The 22,622-nt window shown below is 38.1% G+C and overlaps 3 protein-coding genes across 3 annotated transcripts; 1 reads left to right on the top strand and 2 right to left on the bottom strand.

Annotated features, from left to right (window-relative positions):
- Positions 1 to 299: 299 nt before the first annotated feature.
- Positions 300 to 4,213, bottom strand: LOC101313884. The gene is made up of 3 exons (XM_004296360.1): positions 3,858 to 4,213; positions 1,379 to 3,205; positions 300 to 748 (listed from the first exon to the last, which is right to left on the bottom strand). Exons 2-3 carry the CDS (start codon positions 3,098 to 3,100, stop codon positions 566 to 568), a joined length of 1,905 nt encoding a protein of 634 aa, XP_004296408.1. The 5' UTR covers positions 3,101 to 3,205; positions 3,858 to 4,213; the 3' UTR covers positions 300 to 565.
- Positions 4,214 to 14,660: 10,447 nt separating this feature from the next.
- Positions 14,661 to 18,301, bottom strand: LOC101302746. Its single transcript, XM_004297801.1, has 5 exons — positions 18,260 to 18,301; positions 15,910 to 16,788; positions 15,168 to 15,353; positions 14,882 to 15,007; positions 14,661 to 14,768 (listed from the first exon to the last, which is right to left on the bottom strand). The coding sequence occupies exons 1-5, from the start codon at positions 18,299 to 18,301 to the stop codon at positions 14,661 to 14,663; spliced, it is 1,341 nt and encodes a 446-aa protein (XP_004297849.1).
- A 3,335-nt stretch (positions 18,302 to 21,636) lies between these two features.
- On the top strand, positions 21,637 to 22,071 carry LOC101303031 (probable apyrase 1-like). Its single transcript, XM_004297802.1, has one exon. It carries the CDS (start codon positions 21,637 to 21,639, stop codon positions 22,069 to 22,071), a length of 435 nt encoding a protein of 144 aa, XP_004297850.1.
- The last annotated feature ends 551 nt before the right edge of the window (positions 22,072 to 22,622 follow it).

Raw genomic sequence — 22,622 nt, forward strand, 5'->3', positions numbered from 1 at the left:
GATCAGGGGAAACTTACTTCTGTTGCTATTGCAGCGGGGTTTACTCTCCGAGCACCAGAATGCTGTGTTCGTAGCAAGCATGTTGAGAAGCTGCAAACCTACTGCTCAAGGTGAGTGGAGGTTGAGAAAATAATACAGGCTCAAAGTTAAAATAGCAGTTTTGCTCTAAGAATGAATTTCAGTTCATATTGATATTGATATACACCAAATTGTAAAATCAGCAGTTAGGTGTTTGTGGACCTCAAGGTTGTATCAATTTAACTATATCAAACTCTTGTAAAATCAGCAGTTAGGTGTTTGTTGGCCTCAAGATGTATCAATTTAACTATATCAAACTCTTGTACATTCATGATACGGATCGGTTACAAGGGGTTTCTGGTTTTAGAATCAAAGGATTATAAAATCCCAACCAGTACCATCTAACCTACAATAAGAGATCTATCTGATATCACTATATCCAAAAACCATAAAACATAAGTGAAACAATCTTGATTCTAAGTATAAATACAGATATTGTAAATTACTCACTGCTGTATACAGTAGAGTTACAAGGACTACAAAAATTTCAACCCTGGACTTTAGTTGAAATTTCTGTACATTTGGGCCGGAGAGAAGGGGTCTGTGTATGGATAATCGCTACCGCAACTGAGAAAGCTTGCAAAATTGACAGAGTAGGTTGGAAATGAACAAAATACAGACCATCATGGACATTCATCATCCTTAATGTGGGAGCAGCATGCTCAGAGCCCTGAAGAGTCAACAGGAGAGAGATAAACATCTGACCAGAGATCTAAATACTTACATAGTTGTGAGAAATTAGTTCCGAAATCTTTTCAACACCAACTAACACACAGCAGCTTTACAGAGAATCTTGATAGATAATGATGGAAATATTAAATACCAAGTTTTAATTCCCGTCCGGAAAGTCTAAAGAGCATTTCATTTGTCTTTTCCAAGTCACAATATCTTTGAAAATCATAAAAAAAAAACTAAAAAAAAATATTAATTTTAAAGTAGTAACCCTTTCCAGATTATAAGATCAATTCTGTATCCAAAAAACAATTATTTTCCAAATAATGCATAACCTCAATCACTTGTGTCCAAAAACACATTACTCTGCAGATTTTGTATAAGTTATAAACCTTCTCCATATTATAAAATCTGTCTGAAGTACCAAAAACAATTATTTTTTCAGAGTATGCGTAACCTCAGTCACAAGACAGAAGAAAAGTCAGAACAAAAACTCATATAGAGAGACACTGGATACACGAATCTAGTAAACATCACTTAAAGCCAATCTTAATATTTTCTCCATGACATTATTTATTTGACACTGTATTGTATCAAAAGGGGATGCCTTAATGGGAGTTTGGTATACCTGTATATTTAAATCAAACGGCTTGCACTCCCCTTGAGTATCTAATTGAGGCAAAATGTTCTCTTTGCTTGATTTGCTTTTAAGTACGGCGAGAGGGCACCCCATGTCCCAGCCACCACAGTCACAGTATCCACCAGATCTCCATCTTTCAGTAAGACTTGAAGGGCCACCATTTCTGGTTCTTGGTCCACCATGAAGACATGCTGGAATCAGAACATCCATACTTGTAGAGCAATCACCATCATTTTGACAACATTTGAGAGGCACTGACACTTCCACAGAGTTATTGGTTTTCTTCACCCCAACTTTCTTTAGAAATTTCAAACCCCAACCTCCAGCTTCTTCCTTACGATCATCAGGGAGATGGTCTTTCATAACAATTGCAGCTAATTCAAAATTTGGAGGGAGGTTATCATCTAACAAATTGGGCACACCTAGAGCATCTTGACTGTTGGCTGTATCATCTAGGCATGACTCCCGAGAAGAATCAAGAGGTCCACTCAATTTGGGGATGATTCTTTGTTTGGATAAGTGACTTGTCCTGAACACTCCTGCCATCTTTTTCGATAACCCCTTACTCTTCCTGAGATTATGGCTAGAAGTGTGCATTTCAATAACACCACCATACAAAACAAACTCGGTCTCCATGATCTTTGAATTGTTTGAGCAGAGAGAAACCAAATTACTCACCTTCATCTTACCGACTAGGTGTGACTCACTATCGTGAATCTCATGGTTCTTCTGGCCGCCCTTTCCTGCATGGAACAAGTATATGTAATCCAGAGACTTGTCCTCTCTAGACTGAACCTTCCACAAATTGGCTACATAGACCTCCTTCTGTTCATCTGTAGAGAAAACAAAATGAGGATTCCCTCCCTTCCACGTGCATTGGAGCATTCCTTGGGAAATGATGGCAAGAGCCGAAGGGGAAGATTGATCAGAAGATGGACAGTCTCTGCTACACGTAGAAAGAAGCCTTCTGTGACCCCCATCAGATTCATTTTTAATGCTTCCCTTAACTAGAATTTCCTTTTCTGTCTTCGGTGAAGAGAAAGTTAATGCGCCAGTAGACTTCGCTAAATCATAGCATATCGAGCCTTTGTCATCATTTGAAGTTATTCTTCTAGAATCTGCATTGCCGCCTTCAGGGCCAACTTGATGACATAAAGGGCTCTTCAATATATTTATCATGCTCTTGCTCCCCATAACAGTACCTACGATCCACTGTCCAGCAGGGCTTATGACAACACTCCCACCTCCAGCTGCCAATGGGCATTCATAAACAAACCTATCAGATTCGCATGTATCTCCGCTTCTAGTTTTACCAGCACTAAGGCTTTCAGCTAAAACACCCATCTTCGCAGAGCTCAAATTCACAGCTACTTTGCACTGAGCTGCTTTGGATGCACTTATATGAATTAATTCCAAGCATCGACGTCGAAATTTTTCATCTACACTTAGTATATGCTTTGGAATCCTATTGTCGACGCCAATAGTACTTTGAAATAACGGACTTTTTGTGCAACATCTACTAATCTGTGAACTATTAACATTTGACACTAGAGCATGCTGTGGATTTGCCACTTTGACTAACCTTTTCAATTTTGAGCCAGAGGATTTTAAAGTACCTTCTCTAGATAATACTCTCTCCTTGCTCAATTTATGAGACTGACTCTCTTTTCCCGGCAGATCTTTCTGAGGACTAATAACTTGATCATCCATCAGCTGGCCCAATTAGATTACACACATAAATTGCAGATAACTTCAATTCTGCCTCAAAACTGAACCATATAGACTTCTTGGTCCAAGTCTTATCTTACAGGACACCTAAATAGCAACACAAGCGGTAAGCAAAAGCCATCAAATTTAGAAAGTAAGAAAAAATGAAAAATTGCACACATCATACATCCAAGGATTATATATTACCCAGAAGCTTTGGAAACAAGTTCAGAAATTGATGGGAGCTGTAAATAACATGCTTGAAGCATTAGACTCCAGGAAATATTTGCAACAAATTTGTTTTGGGGGTTCTTAATTATTTGTTTGTACAATTAAATACAAAATGCAATATTTTTTAACTATTCCTTGTTGGCTCAAAAAAAGAGTTGGCCCCTAATCCAAAACAGGTGCAAGCAACAAAGAAAGAAACAACAGGTATGATTCAGATACAAATACACCAACCCCCATAGCCTCACGGCCCTCACCAACCCAACTTCACTCCCAAATCAGTAACTTCCAACTGCCCGCTGTTCAATTTTACCAAATCCTGAGAAAGAAAGACTAAAAAGATCCATCCTTTATACACCTTAACCACCATTATAATAAAACCCAGAAAGAAACTCAAACATTCAGTAGAAAAAATCTCAACTAAAGCCTCAAAGTAATCATAAGAAAACAATAAAACAGAGCACCCAAGAAAGTTGAAGCTATCTCATAACAATGAATATTAATAAGAAAAAGAAAAAGACCAACTTTTTACCTCTGAAAATTGGATCCAAGAAGAGCACAAAAACACAAACACTCCAAACCCACAAGCTAGGATGAGCTGATTTGCAATACAATTTACCAGCCTGAAAGTTTGAGCCTATCTTGCTCACCCCAAAGTTTAATACAGAGTAGAAGTCTGAGGAGTCAATTGAGGAACCTAAAAAGGAAAGAAAGAGAGAAAGGTGGCTAATGAAGAATAAGCAACTAAGCACATGGAAAAGCAAAGATAAGCAAGAGGAGGCAAAGAGAGAGAGCCACCACCACCACTAATGAGATCACAGACAGACAGAGGCCCTCTGTCTTTTTTAAGTGTTTTAAAGAAAAGGGTGAGCGTGTATGTGTAACTGTCTTGAGAAAAAGGGAAGAGTGCACACCACCATGGAAGATGGTGACTGAAAAATATAAGCCAAACCCAAACCAAGATTATAGTGGAAGAAGGGGCGTGGTGTTCGTAAGCCACGTTTTTCTGGGTTGAATTTTGGTACTTGTTCTTGCGTCTATTTTCTATATATATTTTTTTGGGGTTTGGAAGTTGGTACTTGACTACTTGTTGTGTCCCAAGAAGTTCCTGGTCTAGGTGTAGGACCGCTAAATATTCTTCCATGTTCTAAGACCAAGCATTAGTTTACACAAGCCTAGATGCATAACAAGAAAGTAGAAATTTTACTTGCCTGGTTGTTTTATGCTACAAAAGTGATTGAGCTTACACATACTATTGGCATCTTGAAGGTTATAGCTAGAGGATGTGAAAATTAAGAATAAGAATAACAAGTAACAACTACTTTTGTATTTTATTAAAGAAACAACTACAGCCGATTTATTATGAGTTTAACTCACGACTTTTTAAGTATAAATGTGAGATTTATACTACTATACAAAATAATATTAGACAATGACAACTACTCTTATATATAAAATCGCATACCGTATTTATCTACATTTTGAAACAAGAGTTTGAGATGGTATTTCTATTTCAAGTACTCAATAGAGAGCAAAATCGAATAGTTACAAGGTCTGACATCCCTTATTCAAGTACTCAATACACACCAACAAATTAAAAAAAAAATTTAATGGAAATCTTAACTTTACGGTTTACGGCGAGTACAATAGTTGTCGTTTATAATGATAGAGGCAATCTAGAGTCATATAATTAATAATTCCAATATCAAAATATTATCTCCCACTAATCTAGACTTCATTGTTCCATGTTGACTCCAAGCTGGAGAAAAAAAGTTCAATCGTGACCCTAAATGCCACAAATACCTCTTAATTAAAAGAACAAAGTTGAAAATGTCGAAAACCATTAGTGTTTCAAATAAGTTAAGGTCCTAAAGAATATCATGGAACTTTTATATCTCATAACATAAAGTCAAATTTGATCAAACTGCGATACAATTCTTTGAACAAAATATCGATAAATGTCTCGAGTTCAATTTCTCTTGCCCTATTTTCTTTTCCTTCAAAAGAAATTAGCCAACCAAACAGAAAAATGGGGAAATTAGGCAAGTGAGGTGACTTGTTTAGTTGTTATCGAGTATATGAGCTGGTGCGCATGATAGGAGAGTCCCACTACTACAATACAATATACTAGAGCCAAAAACTATAACAAAAAAGAGCCGCATCACATTTGTTTGTCCATAAAACCTTAAATTTTATTGTCATTTGGGTAATTGGGTTTCCATTTGAGACAAATTTTGCTTGTTTTCTCTTGGTTCTGCAAATATCATGATCGATACAATTCCTTCAAAATCTAGTAGTACTCCCCTACGAGTTTGATTACATGCGAAACAGAGACAATGACACAAATTTGGGGATATGAAAACGTAGAAAATGGTTCAAATACAAAACATACGTACCTCTAAAGTATTTCCTACGCAAAAACCTACCTAAACTATTGGAAATTTACATTAATAATACTACATTCCCTTTCGTGGGTTTTATATGATTTTATTTATTTATGAACCTCCTTTCCTACCTATTTATTGTGCTTGCGGCGGTTATTATCATTCTTATTTTCATTTGTTTGCAATTTTGGATTTTAATTTGGCCGGGAAATCAGGATCGGCAATCACCTCCAAATATTTATATGGGGCATTCAATGGTTAAGAGGTTGCAATCATAAAATTTAATTAATTTTCATGGCCATATTGTTATTGAATATGGTTAAATTAGTGGTTGATCAAGGGGGTAACCATGAAGTGTTTTTTAATGTGTAAGTAAGAACAATGTGTTGAGTTCTCAGATTTGAAGTTCTCTACAAACGTGACCTGACAAGTATTCAACTTGTTCGTGCTAATTTAGATACTAAAATAAATAAGCGTTTCTCTTGCCAAAGGAAAAAAATAGAATATTTTGATCTAGCTACGACATGTAAACAAATTTAGCTTTACATTCAAGCTCCACATTATATATCACTAGCATCTTGACCCGCACTACGTGCGTGTGTGAATTTTTTTTTTTCTATTACAGTTATGCTCAAAGTCTAATTCCTCCCTATTTTTCTCTCCCACCTCCCACGTATTAAGTTTCTTTCTTTCTGTTTTTCTTTTTTTCTTGTTTCCAACATTTGTAATTACTAATTTGTTTTTCGTCTGTTAGAAGACATATTTTAAAGTTTTAATTAATCAAGGACATTATAGGTAGTTCAAAAATTTAACCGTTAACAAAGTCAAAAAGTCTTATGACTTTATTAATAAAGATATCATTTATACCTAACCGTAACTCTACTCTACAATCGTTGATGACCAACTCAAGAATAGTAAGTCAATCTTCTAATACACAAAATCTATAGTTCACCGTATTGAATAGTAACCCTATATGAGTTTCTAATTCGTACTATTGGCATAAATGTCGTTTTCCCGAGGATATGCTTGATCTTCATTTGAAATTTTGCCTTTTACCACAAGTTTTGGCATAAAACTTGTTCTAGGTGGTTTTGATCAAAAACAAAAACTTGTTCTGGGTGGTGGTGGCCGGCCACAAGTTAATTCTCTTTGATAGAGACGACAATGGTTTATGGAAGGCATAATCACAACTTGAAGACCCAAACCAATCGAAGATAAACCTTCAATCTGCACTTTGCACTTGGATATGGTGGACTAGTTTTCTCCATGATCTCTCCATATTCTTATGCCAAATGGAAATGAGTTGAATTCAGCTTCAAATTCATTGCACTCCTACGCACTACCTTATAAAACACTTCCCACATATGCCTAACTGCATAACTATTCGATAATCTGTTTTTGGTCAAATTGTGTACACATGATGTATTCGTTCGGTTGTCAATCGATGAGAAACGTTGTTAGCATATGGTCTTCGTATGGTTTTCTATAAACTTTAACCGTTTTAAATCTTACTATATATATATCATAAAATAGACAATGATGCACAGTATAAATATTAATCGGTAGAGTGAATTTAGACCAACAACTAATGCATCAATAAACAATAACTCTTGGATTGAAATGCCTAGCTAGCCAGGCTAGGTTGTTGCAGAACATAGCTAGTGGAAAATTCATCTTCTCCAATAGTAGATAGTAGATAGTGGTTGGTGGTCTCTAGGCTACAATTCATCAATGGAATTATAGGTGGTAAGTTGAGACAAAAATTCAAAAATGGCATCTCCCACACTACCACTATCACTACTTGAATTAGATGTTGCATGCCACTATAGACAATCTTGCATCTCCACTACTCATGTGCACAAGAAAGGTAGTACCTCCAAAACACTTATCCTCAATTCAATAATTGAAACCCAATTAGGGTTTTGTTTATAATTTGAAATACACTAGTTTAATATCTGCATTATTGCTTCATCTTCTTATTTTCTGGTGTTATCTGTGTGCCATTATTCCCTGCAGTGAATATTCAAACATTCAAAATCTGGAGCAGTATGTGGTGTAGTGGGACCAAAACTGAACCATTCATATGATTGTGCATGTTGTTCTTCTTCTGGTTTCAAATTTGGTGATTGACAACAAAATGGTTTCTATATTTTGGGGGCCGCCCAGCCAACAAACCCTATTGAAAATGAAGGCATTTTGTCTGTGTTCTGGGCAATGTTATACGTTTTACCTAACATTCTGGTTTCTTGGGGGTTTTGTTTTCAAATGTATAGAGACCAGTTACTATATATATTTGTTAATCTTGATTACTACCTTCCAAATTATTGGCGTAGAACCCAGGAGAAACAACATAGGTCACTTACGTTTCTCATTTCGGATTTGGAGTAGGTATTAGTATTATGCCTTATCAGTATTGTGACCTAGGAGACACAACAACGGAATGTGAAATACTTATGCTAACGACCTAAACAAATTAACAAATCTTATGCATATTCCCTGTTTTGGCCATGCTTCTGGAGAGGTAATTATACCAAATCCTTTTAGGGATGCGGAAAATGCCACCATGAGGACGCGGAATGAAATATGGTTGTTGTTGTAGCGCGCTGACCTGTGTTTTTAATCAAACCAAAGTAGGGCTCCGGTGCCACCTTGCGGACAAGGATTTACGAGTAGTCTTCTACCACTCAAATCGATACTCGCGGTTTGCCGAGCAGAGCAACCAAAAGAAAGAAAAACGAGAACGCAAGAGAGCTCCGAGAAGTTCAAAAAGTAAAAGGGTGCTAAGGCGAGATGCATTAGCGTCAGGTTTTGACTAGGCCGAGGGTTTGTAGTTATGTTTGTATGAGAAATTATGTCATAGACCAGATCCTCGAACTCCCTTATATAGAGGTGAATTCGCTAGTTGTTGATAAGGATTCGGTCCTCGCTGCATAATCGGTTGAGTTGCACAATGTTACATTTTACTTGGCAACCACGTAATTTGGTGACGCAGTTCCAATCACGTATGTAAACTTATTTTAGGGCCACATGTGTTGGCTTAAAGCAAGTCAAAGACTTGTAGAAGTCTTTAACGATAAACGTAACGTTAGCAATATAAATCACCTCTTCGCTGTTGCTCTTCTTTTAGGCAGTAAAGTTAGCGTAGAATACATCTTGCCGTGGACGTGTGCATGCTGCATGAATCGTATGTAGCTTAGGATGATTGCATCCTCACTTGACTTGTATCACATCTCTCATCCATGCATTAATTGCAAATGCAATATATATGGAATAACTTTGATAGCCACTCCACGTCTAGGACTCCTATGCGAAGCCTTCCTCTTAGCATGACTTTGTATACAAGCAACCTCTTCGCATGCAAACTTAGTCCTTCTTTCATGCGAAGTCTTTCTCTCTTAAGCGAAGTCATCTTCGCATGCGAACTGTACATCTAGCCCGTATGGCTTTGAAGGTCAACTAAAATCCAATATTTCAGGCTCGTCGATATAACGTGGACCACGAATTTAACTAATATTCACTTAAACATTTACTATCTAGTAAAATATTAATTTTGATGTAAACATTGCCCCCAGCCTCGAAGTCATGAATGTCAAAAATGATTAAAGATGTTTATGTTCATGCTGCTCCAAAGACACTGGTATTGGCTCGGTTAATAACACAAAATGAACGTGAGTAAACAACCCTCTGAATAGGCTCTAGTGGATGTATGTCGAATGGATGTACCTTGAATATATGTACCTCGAGTGGATGCAACTTGAGTGGATGTATTTGAAAAGAAACCCTCTGACCTTGAAGGGACGTACCTTGAATGGATGTACCTTGAATAGATGTAGCTTGAGTAGATGTCTTCTTTGAATGGATAAAAGGCCACAGGTGTTGTCCTTGTAAATATATAATCGGACTTATGTGTTTGGATCAACTAGTCTGATCAAAATGCACTTCTGAAGTTGGCCTTCGCCTGAGCTCTTAACTTTAGCTCAGTCATTCGCCATGTACACTAATGTGCAAACTGATTCGCCGCCAATAGCCACGCGAACATGGATGTATGACCCCTAGTGAACCACTTCTTTGATACTCAAACCATAGTCACGTGACACTAGCCATGCAGTTCGTTACCCCCTAGTGTGAACCAATGAGAGTCAAGCACAATGCCCACGTCTTTGTAAATGCATGTCCTAGGCTTGAGATTATGGCCCCATGATTTTGTAATTTTGGTCAAGCAAAATTCCAAGAAATAGACAGGGATTGGCCTAAATAATGACCAAGACATTTGAAGAAAGTCTAAAGTCTTAAATGTTTAGAACACATATCTATCCCTTATGTGCCCCCCAGTTTTGATGTATGTTCGGCGAGACTTAGGAAGAAAGAAGGACATCAAAACTTTAGTATGCCCCCCCCCCCAGTAAAGAAGCAAGATGTTATTGCGGTACCGTGTATCATTGAAGTCGGCAGACTTCGAAAAAAAGGTCGCAGATCGTCCTCGATTATCTCTTGATGTCCCAAATGATTAGCTCTTAGTGCATGGATAAGGTACACAAAACTTCTATGGATGCCCCCCAGTAGAGGAAAACATGTTGCAAGGTCACGAAAACACATAAAATAACACATTGCATGCAAATTCGCGCGTATCCTGACCTGTTTGTATTCAGACTGCCATAACTCTCTCCAGGAATGTCGGAATGACGAACCGTTAAATCCTCTGGAAAATAGACATCCAGGGATTCATGTTGATATAAGGCTCGCCTTCTAGTTCTTCCTGGATCTTTCCAGTTTAATCTGCGAAGTTGACTGTCTAGTAATGTCTTTTGCAACTTTCAGCATTGCAATCTAATTGTATTTTTCTCTAACTTGACTTAACTGGCAGCAATTCAAGGCATATGGAATGCCTGCTGTATTGTCTTCAGGCCCTAAGGGTAGGCCTCTTGGTAAAGTTCAAGCCTTAGCTAGGCAAAAACGTTGTCTTGCATTTCAACAAAACTAAGAATTTCTTTTTGTTATTTTTTTGTATTTTTTTTTTTGTTATTTTCTTTTTTTATTTGCGTGAAATTGCAATCTAATTGGATTTCTTCTCTAACTTGACTTCACTGGCAGCAATTCAAGGCATATGGAATGCCTGCTGTATTGTCTTCAGGCCCTAGGGGTAGGCCTCTTGGTAAAGTTCAAGCCTTAGCTAGGTAAAAACGTTGCCTTGCATTTTAGCAAAACTAAGAATTTCTTTTTGTATTTTTTGATTTTTTTTTTTTTTGTTATTTTCTTTTTTCATTGCGTGAAAGAAAGAAAATGAAAGTAAAAGCTGAAGTAAAAGCTAGGAGCAAACAAATGAAGGAATCATAGCATGATTAATTACCCTTCGTAAGGCCACGAAGGAGGCCACCGATGCTTCACTCCAAGCCTCGATGTTGCTATGTTTCCGGCATGAGACTCTTGTTTTCAAAAACTTTCAAGTGTTGAGCAGAGATGTTTTGTGTCAACAACTCGAAAATTTTGACAAGGTAGTTCGTAGGGTATGTCTCGTTGCCCCCTACGTATCTTTGTCATGTAACTAAGCATGATCTTCAACTGCATTCTCGCGGATCATATGTTGTCGAATTAGTCTTATTGTCGACTACCATGTCATAATACATAGTCTTATTAGGAATAGCCGATAATGGAAGAAGACCACTTGCTGGTCTCTATTCACCATATCAAGAGCTTCACTGGGATTGAACTCTTGTGGAATAAGACACTACTACAAAAAAAGTTTCTATGACAGTAAATACATGACGTTTGCCCGAAAATGTCATTGTATACTTTTTTTATGACGTTTTTGGAAGCAAACGTCATAAATCTAAATTTCGTCTGAAGTTTATGACATTTACCAAACGTCATTGTACGTCTTACTTTTTGATGACGTTTTTTAATTGTCATCAATCTTATGACAATTTCGAAACATCATGAAAAGTATTTCCATGACGATTGATAATTGTCATGAATGAGAAATGGATTTATGATGTTTAATAAACGTTGTAACTTTTTGTGTAGTGGTGAGATTATTAGACAGATGCACCAACATATAGTCTTCATCATATTCATCATAAATTGGCTCTATGTCAAAATCAAATTTGGAGTCACCATAGTCCAACGAATCCACCTTTGCCTCTGATGTAGACATATGAAATCCATGAGCATCACGTTTAAATGCCACCAAGTCCTTGCTGCACACTAGAGTGAGATGGCACTGAGAATTCTCGACTTTACACCCATGTATAATAAACTTGCAATTATGGGTGTAAAAACATTTCCCACATACCATACTAAAGCCATAATTTGGCCTTTGAACTTGCATGCAAAGACTCCAATTATATTGGAATGTAAAGCTACGGATTGGCCTAGGTATACCATCACACCCTATAAAGTTAAGCTTATCATGACTTGGGGCAGCTTCTTGATGACGTCCAATAGTAGGACAAAGCTTGATCGAGTTGATCAAGCCCTTGATCACGGTGGTGCCCAGTAGTAAGACCACATCTCCATGAGTCTTGAATTTGTTGTCGGTGATTAAGGGAGTAGGTCTATAAGTCTGTTGTTGCCCCTCATGTACCTAACCAGTGACTATGCATGCGTCTTCATCCATATAGGAAATGGCTTCTTGTTCAAACACGACTTCAATGTCAACAGAGCAATTTTGCTGCTCATTGTCTCCCTGGTGATCCTCTGTTGGAGGTGGCACTTCGCTATTGATTGGCAAGGTGATTTCTTCTTTGGACGTAGGTTCGTCCAAAGGGACGACTTTGCCATTAGCTTGGTTGCTTGGCGTTGTAAAGCCCTATCGTTGTGTCATTTCACGAGAAGCAACACCTGTTTCATTCTTATTTTTGCCAACATGTCTCTTAAGGCAGCCTACGGTCGACGAGACTCCTTTAGAAAGGCCTTCCATTTGGCCTTTTCCTTTTCTTCAGCAGCCTCTCTGGCAGCCGTTTGCCCAGCATGTTGCTTAAGGATGGCAGGCATTCGTTCGGCATATACCCTTTTGCGGGTAGCTTTTTGTTCGGCACGTCTTCTATCGATGACAACCCATTTTTCGTGCCAATCGCGCCAATCCATTATCACATCTTTGTTTCTGATCTTCGATCCCAATAAAGGTGATGTCAGAGACTACCCTGGTCCCACTGGGCGTGCCAATGTTTTAGCCACGCTTCTCAGCAGGGAGAGAGAGGTAATTGTACTAAATGCTTCTAAGGATGCGGGACGTGCCACCGCGTGGACGCGGAATAAAATAGGGTTGTTGTTGTAGCTCGTTGACTTGTGCTTCTAATCAAACGAAAGTAGGGCTCCGGTGCTACCTTGTGAACAAAGATTTATGAGTAGCCTTCTACCACTCAAATCGATACTCGCGGTTTGTAGCGAGCAAAGCAACCAAATGAAAGAAAAATGAGAACGCAAGAGAGCTCCGGGAAGCTCAAAAAGTAAAAGGGTGCTAAGGCGAGATGCTTTAGCTTCAGGTTTCGACTAGGCCGAGGGTTTGTTGTTGTGTTTGTATGAGAAATTGTGTCCTAGACCAGATCCTCGAACTCCCTTATATAGAGGTGAATTCGCTTGTTGTTGATAAGGATTCGGTCCTCGCTACATAGTCGGTTAAGTTGCACAAGGTTACGTTTTACTTGGCAACCACGTAATTTGGTGACGCAGTTCCAATCACGTATGTAAACTTATTTTAGGGCCACATGTGTTAGCTTAAAGCAAGTCAAAGACTTGTAGAAGTCTTTAACGATAAACGTAACGTTAGCAATATAAATCACCTCTTTGTTGTTGCTCTTCTTTTAGGCAGTAAAGTTAGCCTAGAATACACTTGCCGTGGACGTGTGCATGCTGCATGAATCGTATGTAGCTTAGGATGATTGCATCCTCACTTGACTTGTATCACGTCTCTCATCCATGCATTAATTGCAAATGCAATATATATGGAATAACTTTGATAGCCACTCCACGTCTAGGACTCCTATGTGAAGCCTTCCTCTTCGCGTGACTTTGTATACAAGCAACCTCTTCGCATGCAAACTTAGTCCTTCTTTCATGCGAAGTCTTTCTCTCCTACGCGAATTCATTTTCGTATGCAAACTGTACATCTAGCCTACATGGTTTTGCAGGCCAACCAAAAATCCAATTTTTTGGGCTTGTCGATATGACGTGAACCATAAATTTAACTAATATTCACTTAAATATTTACTATTTAGTAAAATATTAATTTGGGTGTAAACATTCCCATAATGAGCCAATGTGAAATCCAAGCTTGATAGTCAATTTAGTAAATTAACCTGCAACAAAACTCCAGTGGTGAGTTCAAAATCTTGGGCCTGAAGTGGTGACAATTTCTTATTGCATTGGCCATTTGTTGGTTTATATCCGAATACTCTTTGATCGCGTTTTATCTACATATATAATACTTGAAAAGAAGGAAAAAAAATTTCCAAACCTCGCAAACGCGTGGTAAGAGATTTATTAAGAATGAAAATAAAAAACATAATCTTAAACACAACAAGAACATAAAAAATATCTCTTTCGTGCAATATTTGGTTATGCTTGTGAAGGTTTTCGACATTCAGCGGATTTTTGAACCCGAGCTAGGCACAAATGGAAATTTCTCAAGTTCAAGTAGGCTACATAATATATCCACTAGTATTCATGTAAGTAATACACCATACAATTGTACACCTTATGGATCTGAAGTTTGTACAAGAAATCGTATCAGAAGAAACATACATTGTTACAATGTTACCCACATTCTATACAGTCCTGACTCACTTATTTATATGAATAATATAACGACCCAATTATTCATTGTGGTGTTTTTATTATAAAACCAGGATACATTAAATCCTGGTGGAAACAGGGTCCTGCAAAATTGGTAGATTAGTCTAGTGCCAATATATATATATATATATATATATATATATATATATATACTCTACAACTCAAATCCAGGATTGGATGGGATAGCTGCATTTGAAAGAGTTCACTCCACTGATATGTGCGAAGATGTCCGAGGAATCAACCATATCCTCTTCCTCTTTCACAACTACCTGAAAGAATATATACCAATCTGAGATGACATGCAGAATAAAAGGAAATGAACTTTCCATGATGACAAGACAAGTACTATTGACTATTCTCATGTTTCAGGCTAGGAATTTACTTCATCGTCTTCATCGTCCTCATGGTTGCAACCAGAAGGTCTATGATTCTCTCCGAAATCATCATTCTTCGCAAATCTTCCTCTAACTCGAGGTCTGCTGTCTGCAAGTGTTTTGCGGCAGGCATACTGCAAAAATTGCTTGCACTGTAAGTAAGAGTTTTAATCCTAGTTCATAGTATATAACACATGTAGCTATATTTATATACTCACACATGAAAGAGGCATTTGCTTTGCAAACATGAAACATGTAAATACTTTAGGAGGAAGAGATAGAGAGAAGGAGAACCTTGATTTTCTTTGTGAAATTTCTTTCATTCCTTTTCTTCATGTACCTATGTATCTTTTCTTTCCTCTCCTCAACCGATAGCTTCCCTACTTTAAAATTTGGGTCTTCTGCCATGGGAATCTCAGTTGGTAAAGAAGTAGAATTCCCAGTCCCACTCACCAGTTGTTGGCTCTCAGCACCAAGCACCTTTGAAAAGAAAAAAGGTGAAAATCACAACCGGAAAAAAGGTTGCACGAAATATAACATTAGCACCCTGTTGTGCAGAAAAAGAAAATTGTTACTATAGCTTTGTTTTCATGCTAAGTGTGTTGATATTAGTTGGCTAAGTTGAATGTGATGCCACTTTTCCGGTCTTCCTGCAAGTGATAACAGTTTAAAGAGAACTGTCAAGAAAGATGGTATTTCAACCGCGCGAACGGCTTTCCTAAGATCATTCATAGAGGACAACCATAAGCCCTTGCCGGAGCCACTTAATTCCGAAATCCTTACTCTTTTGCAGTTGGGTAGCTTCAATGTGATATATACAGTTCATGTGAGAGACATGTACAAAATGCAATACTAACATTTTAGGAAGTGTGTTACTGCTGAAACGTTGTTACTGCCTTCTCCATTAAACTTGAAAGCTCCATTTTATCAATCGAAATAAAAGGAATATACTAAACAGATTTTCGATAAAAAAAAAAATCTCTAAGCAACCTACCAATTAAGTACTAAAAGTTGCTAATAAGTAGTACTAGTGTACCTGAAGGTCATCAGGGTTGAAACCCCTCTGTAATGATTCTTGACAGAAAATTCCACCATTATCTCCTTGGTATTCCAAGTCTTGTGGTTGCAGTTCAGAAGCCATGAGAATACTACTGGTGAAAATTCCAGTACTGTCAGTAGATAATGCTGCAGCATTCATAGTCCCAGCAGGCATGTATGCTCCCATGGTAGGACCAAGAAAAGAACAAGAAGGAGAAGAGGGGTTCAAAGGCACATAAGAAGGTACCGAGGACAAGCAATCCTCTTCAAAAACTGATGACAATGGAGCCGACATGAGAGACGGTACAGGGTCAGCAGGGTACTGTGAAAATCCTTCAACAACAGAATCTGCTAATGGGATTTGAGGTTGCACTGAAGAGAAATCAAATTGGTCTTGTTGGCTCATGAGAAATGGAGGTACGGAAAAAGGAGGGGATGGAGAAAAATCAATGGAGGCTGAGATGTCATTGTCAATTTCTTCTTGGGAATCAAAGATTATGGAAAGATTGCCACTATTGTTGTTGTTGTTGTTGGTTGTGGTTGTGTTGGTGCTGGCAGTAGTATCGTTGATATTGGCGGTGTTGGTACTGGCAGTGGTGGTGTTTGCGCTGCTAGTGGTGGTGGTGGTGTTGGTGGTGGTGGTGGTACTAGTTGTTGTGGGAGCAATGGTTGTGTCAGTGTTGCCATTGCTATCCTGGTAGGTACTGAATTTAGTTTCTAAATCCTGGGGCAGAGAAAGATTTGTTGCATAAGAGGAGTTTTCATCATAGCAGCAATTTGGAGAAGAAGTAACCTCAGAATTCTGCAGGGTCTCTTGGAATAGTTCAGGATCGCAGAATTCGAAAATCTGAGCACTAATCTGGCTTGAAATTTCATCCTGAAAACATCAGAAAGCCATGTTAAGTCTGCAGGTAAGTTACAAGCACACATGCCAAGCTTATTCATCAGTAACAATAAGATTGCAAAAATTGACCTTTTTCTTAAGCCAAGTAGAAGCATCATTCTTCATAGTTTTGATCCAATAATTTGTAGTTACTCTTATTTATAAGCACCAAATAAATCATATACAGAAGGTAAAAAATTAAATGTAATAATTTGATGGCCAGGTTTACAAAGTATTGGATCGATGCGGTTGTCACAGGCCTGTCTTCCAAGTATGTGTGTGATTCATAAACACATAAGTTGTCGAAAAGCCGACTGATCTGATGGTGGATTTTTTCGGTTGAAAGTGGAAAAAGAGGTGCATATATTTGTGCTCCATGTGATATGTAGGAAGAAAGTTACTAAAATCGCAGCAAGAAATCAATGGCGTAAACTAAGAAAGAAGCTCCATGGCATGTTGATATTGTTCAATTTATGGAAACAGCTCAGTTGGAACAAACAGTCAGAATTTAAAAGGCACTTGCAAGAACCAATTATGTGATCCATGTGAAATGCTTATCACTACTAGCTAGGCTCCTTTGCCATCTAGGTGAAAAAAGAATCGAGATTAGCAAAAGCTTTTCTGAGATGAATAAAAAGCTAAATATTCCCATTCTAATCAAAAGAAAAGAGGAAGTAACTAGTAAGGAAACCCAGGCTTAGAATACCAAGATGATAGCTCTCTGGACAGTGACAATTTTTATGTGTATTCTTGGAAAGAAACTCTTGAAATATCTTTCAGGAGTGTTTGAATGAAATAGCCTATAACTGGTTCAGTTAATGGAATGGGAGTAGTTGCTTCTTCATTCTATTAAGAGTAAGATGCATCCACCACCCACAAATTGCTTGGGAGTTGGAGCAACTCCAACACAACATATATATAACTCGTGCATGGTCAGTTTTCAATCCTAATCGATGGCTTCGAACTAGTTCGAACATTCTGATTGTACAAGAGAGCAAGCAAATACAAAGATTAATTGTAATGAATATTATGGAGATGTCAATATCAAGTAAGACATTCAATAATAGATGCACACGCAGGCGGAAAGGTAGAGATGCGAAAAGGATTAGAGAGCAAATGCTAAAGAGAGAAATAGAAAGGGAAAACGATATAGAAATTCCTTCCCGCCTTGACTCAACTAATTGGACCAAGAAATTTGACCCCAACAAAGCATGAACAATGAACATGTTCTGGAAAACTGAATCGATTCAAACGGTAGCGAGAGAGACAGTTTCGAGTGTCCCATCAACAAATTGATGGAATTCTCCTCAACCTAATTGCAGAAACACACTAAATTTGCAATGTTTCATGAGAAACTGCAGACATGTGAATGAACGCGCGCGTGCATGCATGCATGCATGCATGAACAGATTAAACGAATAGGGCATGCAGGATTGAAGAAACGATAAAGGGAATTGAAGCTAACCTGTTCTTGCTGTTGCTGCTGCTGAATCACCTGCTGCAACATCTTCGAATTTTTAATTTCTATAAAGGGCTAGGTAAGAGGAAAGAGACAATCGAGGAGGGCGAGGACGAGGACGAGCTCAATCAATCAACATGCATGTTGCTCCTCCACACCCTATGGTTGTTGTGGTGGTGAGTACTCGATGAGATTACGTGCGAGTGGAGACGAGGCCAATGCAGCAACATAAAGAAAGCGTTGGCCACGGGGGTTATTAGGTTTTCAAAGTCTCAAAACGGAAAGAAACGAATTGACCAACAGCCTAACGACATTGGAAGAATTACAGAGGGAAAGAGGGAGGTTAAAGTCTTAGCTACGAAAATGGAGGGTATGGGGTGGCAGAAACTCTGAAGTGTTATATATAGTTGGGTGCTGGTCCGTACTTAGCCGTCGGAGGGGTCAACCCGAAGGTGACGGAGGACCATGAGTTCTGGGTCAGGAGGAGAGACCTGCGTGGCACTCTACCCCCAACTGATCAGGGACGACTATGACACGCGGCCATGAGCTGGTTTTGGTAACTCTAGCCTGGTGAAAAATAGGGATTTTGGTAACTTTGTAATGTGACAGTTAGAGCAGAAATTGGTTGACCGAGTATTCTTTTCCCGATTAGTTTTCTTTCTCATTTCTTTCTCCGACTTGAAAATGGACTCCCGCTGTCTTTACACCCTTTTGCGTTTTTTTGGTGCTCAACACTCAAACCTTCCTAGTTCCTACAATGACCTTCTCTCTTAGACATGCATATTAGGAAGAATTTCCTTTCTGATGATTGGAAAAATAAAAACTACGTAAAACAAACTATATACTAATTATAAAGTGCATTTTCATCACAACATTTTTTATTTTCCAAACGTAAATACGCTTTTTTTTTTTTCATTTTTTTTTTTTCACATGGTCGATGCTATATATAGTTGTGCAGCAAACGCGTTCATTCAACTATTTAATTACCTGATTTAGTTTCATTTTTTTGTGTAATATTGAAAATGTAATTGCTATTACACTACATAATTAGGCTTTTGGTAGACCCTGAGAATATATTGGGAGATCATCAAACTACAGTTTGAGTAGGATAGCAAAGAAATACCGTACCATTGCCGTACTAACACCAATTTTGTAATTGAGCAAAGATATTACAATAAAACAAGTTTATATCAAATCAGATTCTCCATGGCCCGCCGGAGAGTGGTGACTAGCTAGAGGCGGCCGCCTCAGTTTGTACCTTGTCGTTTCACTTTCACAATAGACTAAGTTAGTCTGACTAACCCAGGTCGAGATGAGTCGGATGACTCAGATCATGGATTCATGGCTAGCTGCTTGTGAATTACAGGTTTACAGCAACTATATAGTCATATACTTTTTATTAAGGGGAATTGTTAGAGGTCACTTTCTTAACTAAGAGTAGATACCTGAGGTCCCAAAACAAGAAAGACAAGAAAAATGACTTGGTTCAGTTACAAGGGTCGATTTCTGGAAAAAGTCGAGTCTCATTGTCGAATTTGGAATATTGTGAATTAAATGGTATGCTTTTAGAATTAGGACTAATAATTTGGGAATTATACGCAGAGTGGATAACAAAGAAGTTATTCTACTCCATCGAACAATATCCATAATAATTTGAAAAAAAAAAAACTAGGGTTCTACTTGCTACTTGCTAGATGACCAAGTATATATGATCAACCTAACAAGATATGAACTAGTATAGCAAAGAATTCGAAAACGCCATACGAGCTCTCCCTTTCAGAAGCAAATATGCTCAGTACTACTTCATTGACTTCGTTTCAAATGCTTCCCAATCTCGATCCAAGTGGAAACTTAGTGGGCATTTACATCTTTCTGTTGCAGTCAAATGATGATGAGATTGAACTTGATCAATCGAGATAGAGATGGGAAGTCTCTGCTGGATCATGAAATGTAGTGCTGTGCAGGTGAAGAAGAGCATCAATGATGATATATGCACCTCACTAAGTAATATTATGATGAAAACCGTCAAAGGAGAACAGTTGTTTTGTGTAAGTGCATGTTTTGACTTTTAAAGGTGTTCTTCTTAATTTACAGTTATGTATAACTAAGATGAATATGTTGATAATATGAACCTATGGGAGGAGTATGTTCCCCTAGAGGTGTCTTCAGTCCTTACTTTTGATGTTGTGAACATTGAGTGCGTTAGAGACACCTCTATCTAATTACAATTTTTTTCTTATAAAAAAAAAAAACTAAGATGAATATGAGAATGATTTTATAAAGGCTAAAAGCTAACTAAACAAGCTAACTTGTAAGAGCAACTCTAACCCGTTTAACTTTTTATGACCCAGGTCATAAGCCACATAGACACAAGGACCCAGCCCAATCTTTTTTGTTTCCACCCAAAAAATTCTTACCCCAACTGTCATCGGGTCTTCCGGTCACCACCATGACCCAAGTCCTGACTTTGATGACCCAGGTTAACCTAGCGACACATCAGCATTCCACTCACTTGATGACGACGTCAGCCATGTGCAAGACTTGCACACCATAATCTCACGCACTTAGTCTGGCGTGAAGAACACTGCCCGCTTGAAGCATGCCACGTGCAAGAGAAATGGTTCCATATAAACCCTTGTACAATTTTGATAATTTGGTTTAATCAATACTTATTCAATACTTGTTTGTTTAAATCCCTATTTAATTAATATAACCCTTTATAATTAACATAAACACTTCTAGTAAATGTGTATTACTATTTTGAAAAGTAATATAAAATTCTACTTAAATTGTTACATCATATTTTATATTATTATGACTAAACCCATATTTACATTATGTATTACTATTTATTTTCATTTAAAACCAAAATTTACAATTAGAAACTCAATTTAAAATTATATTAACTGCAAATGCCACGTGGCGACCCAAAAACAGAAATCAACGGGTGGAAGCTGCTGCCTAATGGCGATGACCCAGAATGACCCAGATCATCCCCCAACGATGACCCAACGGGTGAACTTGCTCTAAGTTGTAAGCTTCTAGCTTTGTCCCGTTTTGTGATGAATATCTATTCAAAGTAGAGTAAATGACACTTTAGTACTAATTTTAAAGGTTTATTGCCCACCCCAATGAAAAACTTTTTCCTATGCCCATTTCAATTAAACTTAATAGAATTACTTTTCTACCCATAACTTATCTATTTATCTCCTCTCATTCCGGATCTCTCTTTCATTTCTCTCTCTCTCTCATCTCTCTCTCTCTCTCTCTCTCTACTCTACTCTCTACTCTCTCTCTCTCTCTCTCTCTCTCTCTCTCTCTCTCTCTCTCTCTCTCTCTCTCTCTCTCTCTCTCTCTCTTCTCCTCCTTCACCATTCTACGTCATGCCCTCCCAGACTCCGATTCAGATTCACTCCTCCTCCGACTCCAAGACCTCCTATGCCGTCATCTTCGACACCGGCAGCTCCGGCAGCCGCGTCCACGTCTTCTGCTTCGACCACAACCTCCTCCCCATCGGAAAAGATCTCGAGCTCTTCCTCCAGACCAAGCCCGGTCTCAGCTCCTACGCCTCCAACCCTCGTAGCGCCACCTTGTCGCTCTCAGATCTCTTCCACGAGGCCGAAGCCGCCGTTCCTAAGGATCTATGTCCCTTCACCCTCGTCTGCGTCGGAGCAACCGCCAGCCTCCGAGCGTTAGGTGTTGATGCATCTAATCGCATTCTCCAGGCCGTTAGGGATTTGCTCAAGCAGTCAAGCTCCCTCAGCTCCCAACCTGATGCTGTTACTGTCATCGACGGAACTAAAGTTTACTGGAGGTAGTAAACTTTAGTTTTTTCGAATCTAAATTGTTCTTCCTCTGTTTTAGTATGTATTATGGCATTGAAAATACTGTTTTGTAAGTTTACTACCCCCAGTAAAAGTTTACTAGGGGTAGTAAATTTTATTTTTTGCATCTAAGTTGATTTTTCTCCGTTTTAATGTGTACTTATGGCCTTGGAGATATTGTTTTGCAAGCTTACTACCCCCAGTATAAGTTTTCTGAGGGTAATAAACTTTATTTTTTCTCATATAGGTTGTTTTTCCTCTATTTTAGTGTGTATTATGGTCTTGAAAATACTGTTTTGCAAGTTTACTAACCCTAAACTTTTACTGGGGGTAGTAAATTTTAGTTTTTCGAATCTAAATTGATTTTTCTCCGTTTTAATGTGTACTTATAGCCTTGGAGATATTATTTTGCAAGATTACTACCCCCAGTAAGATGTTTACTAGGGGTGATAAACTTTATTTTTTTGCATATATGTTGATTTTTTCTCTCTTTTAAGGTATATAATGGTCATAGGAAAACTGTATTGTAAGTTTACTACCCCCAA

The sequence above is a fragment of the Fragaria vesca genome, linkage group LG4 (assembly GCF_000184155.1).
Source record: "Fragaria vesca subsp. vesca linkage group LG4, FraVesHawaii_1.0, whole genome shotgun sequence".
Taxonomy (NCBI): Eukaryota; Viridiplantae; Streptophyta; class Magnoliopsida; order Rosales; family Rosaceae; genus Fragaria; species Fragaria vesca.

Coding starts and splice junctions, on each gene's coding strand:
- LOC101302746 (XM_004297801.1), bottom strand. CDS start 18,301: ATGTTGCAGCAGGTGATTCAGCAGCAGCAACAGCAAGAACAG. Junction 15,354..15,909: donor TCAACCCTGATGACCTTCAG/GTACACTAGTAC, acceptor TTCTTTTCAAAG/GTGCTTGGTGCTGAGAGCCA. Junction 14,769..14,881: donor AGGACGATGAAGACGATGAA/GTAAATTCCTAG, acceptor ATATTCTTTCAG/GTAGTTGTGAAAGAGGAAGA.
- LOC101303031 (XM_004297802.1), top strand. CDS start 21,637: ATGCCCTCCCAGACTCCGATTCAGATTCACTCCTCCTCCGACTCCAAG.
- LOC101313884 (XM_004296360.1), bottom strand. CDS start 3,100: ATGGATGATCAAGTTATTAGTCCTCAGAAAGATCTGCCGGGAAAAGAG. Junction 749..1,378: donor CGTTTGATTTAAATATACAG/GTATACCAAACT, acceptor TTGACTCTTCAG/GGCTCTGAGCATGCTGCTCC.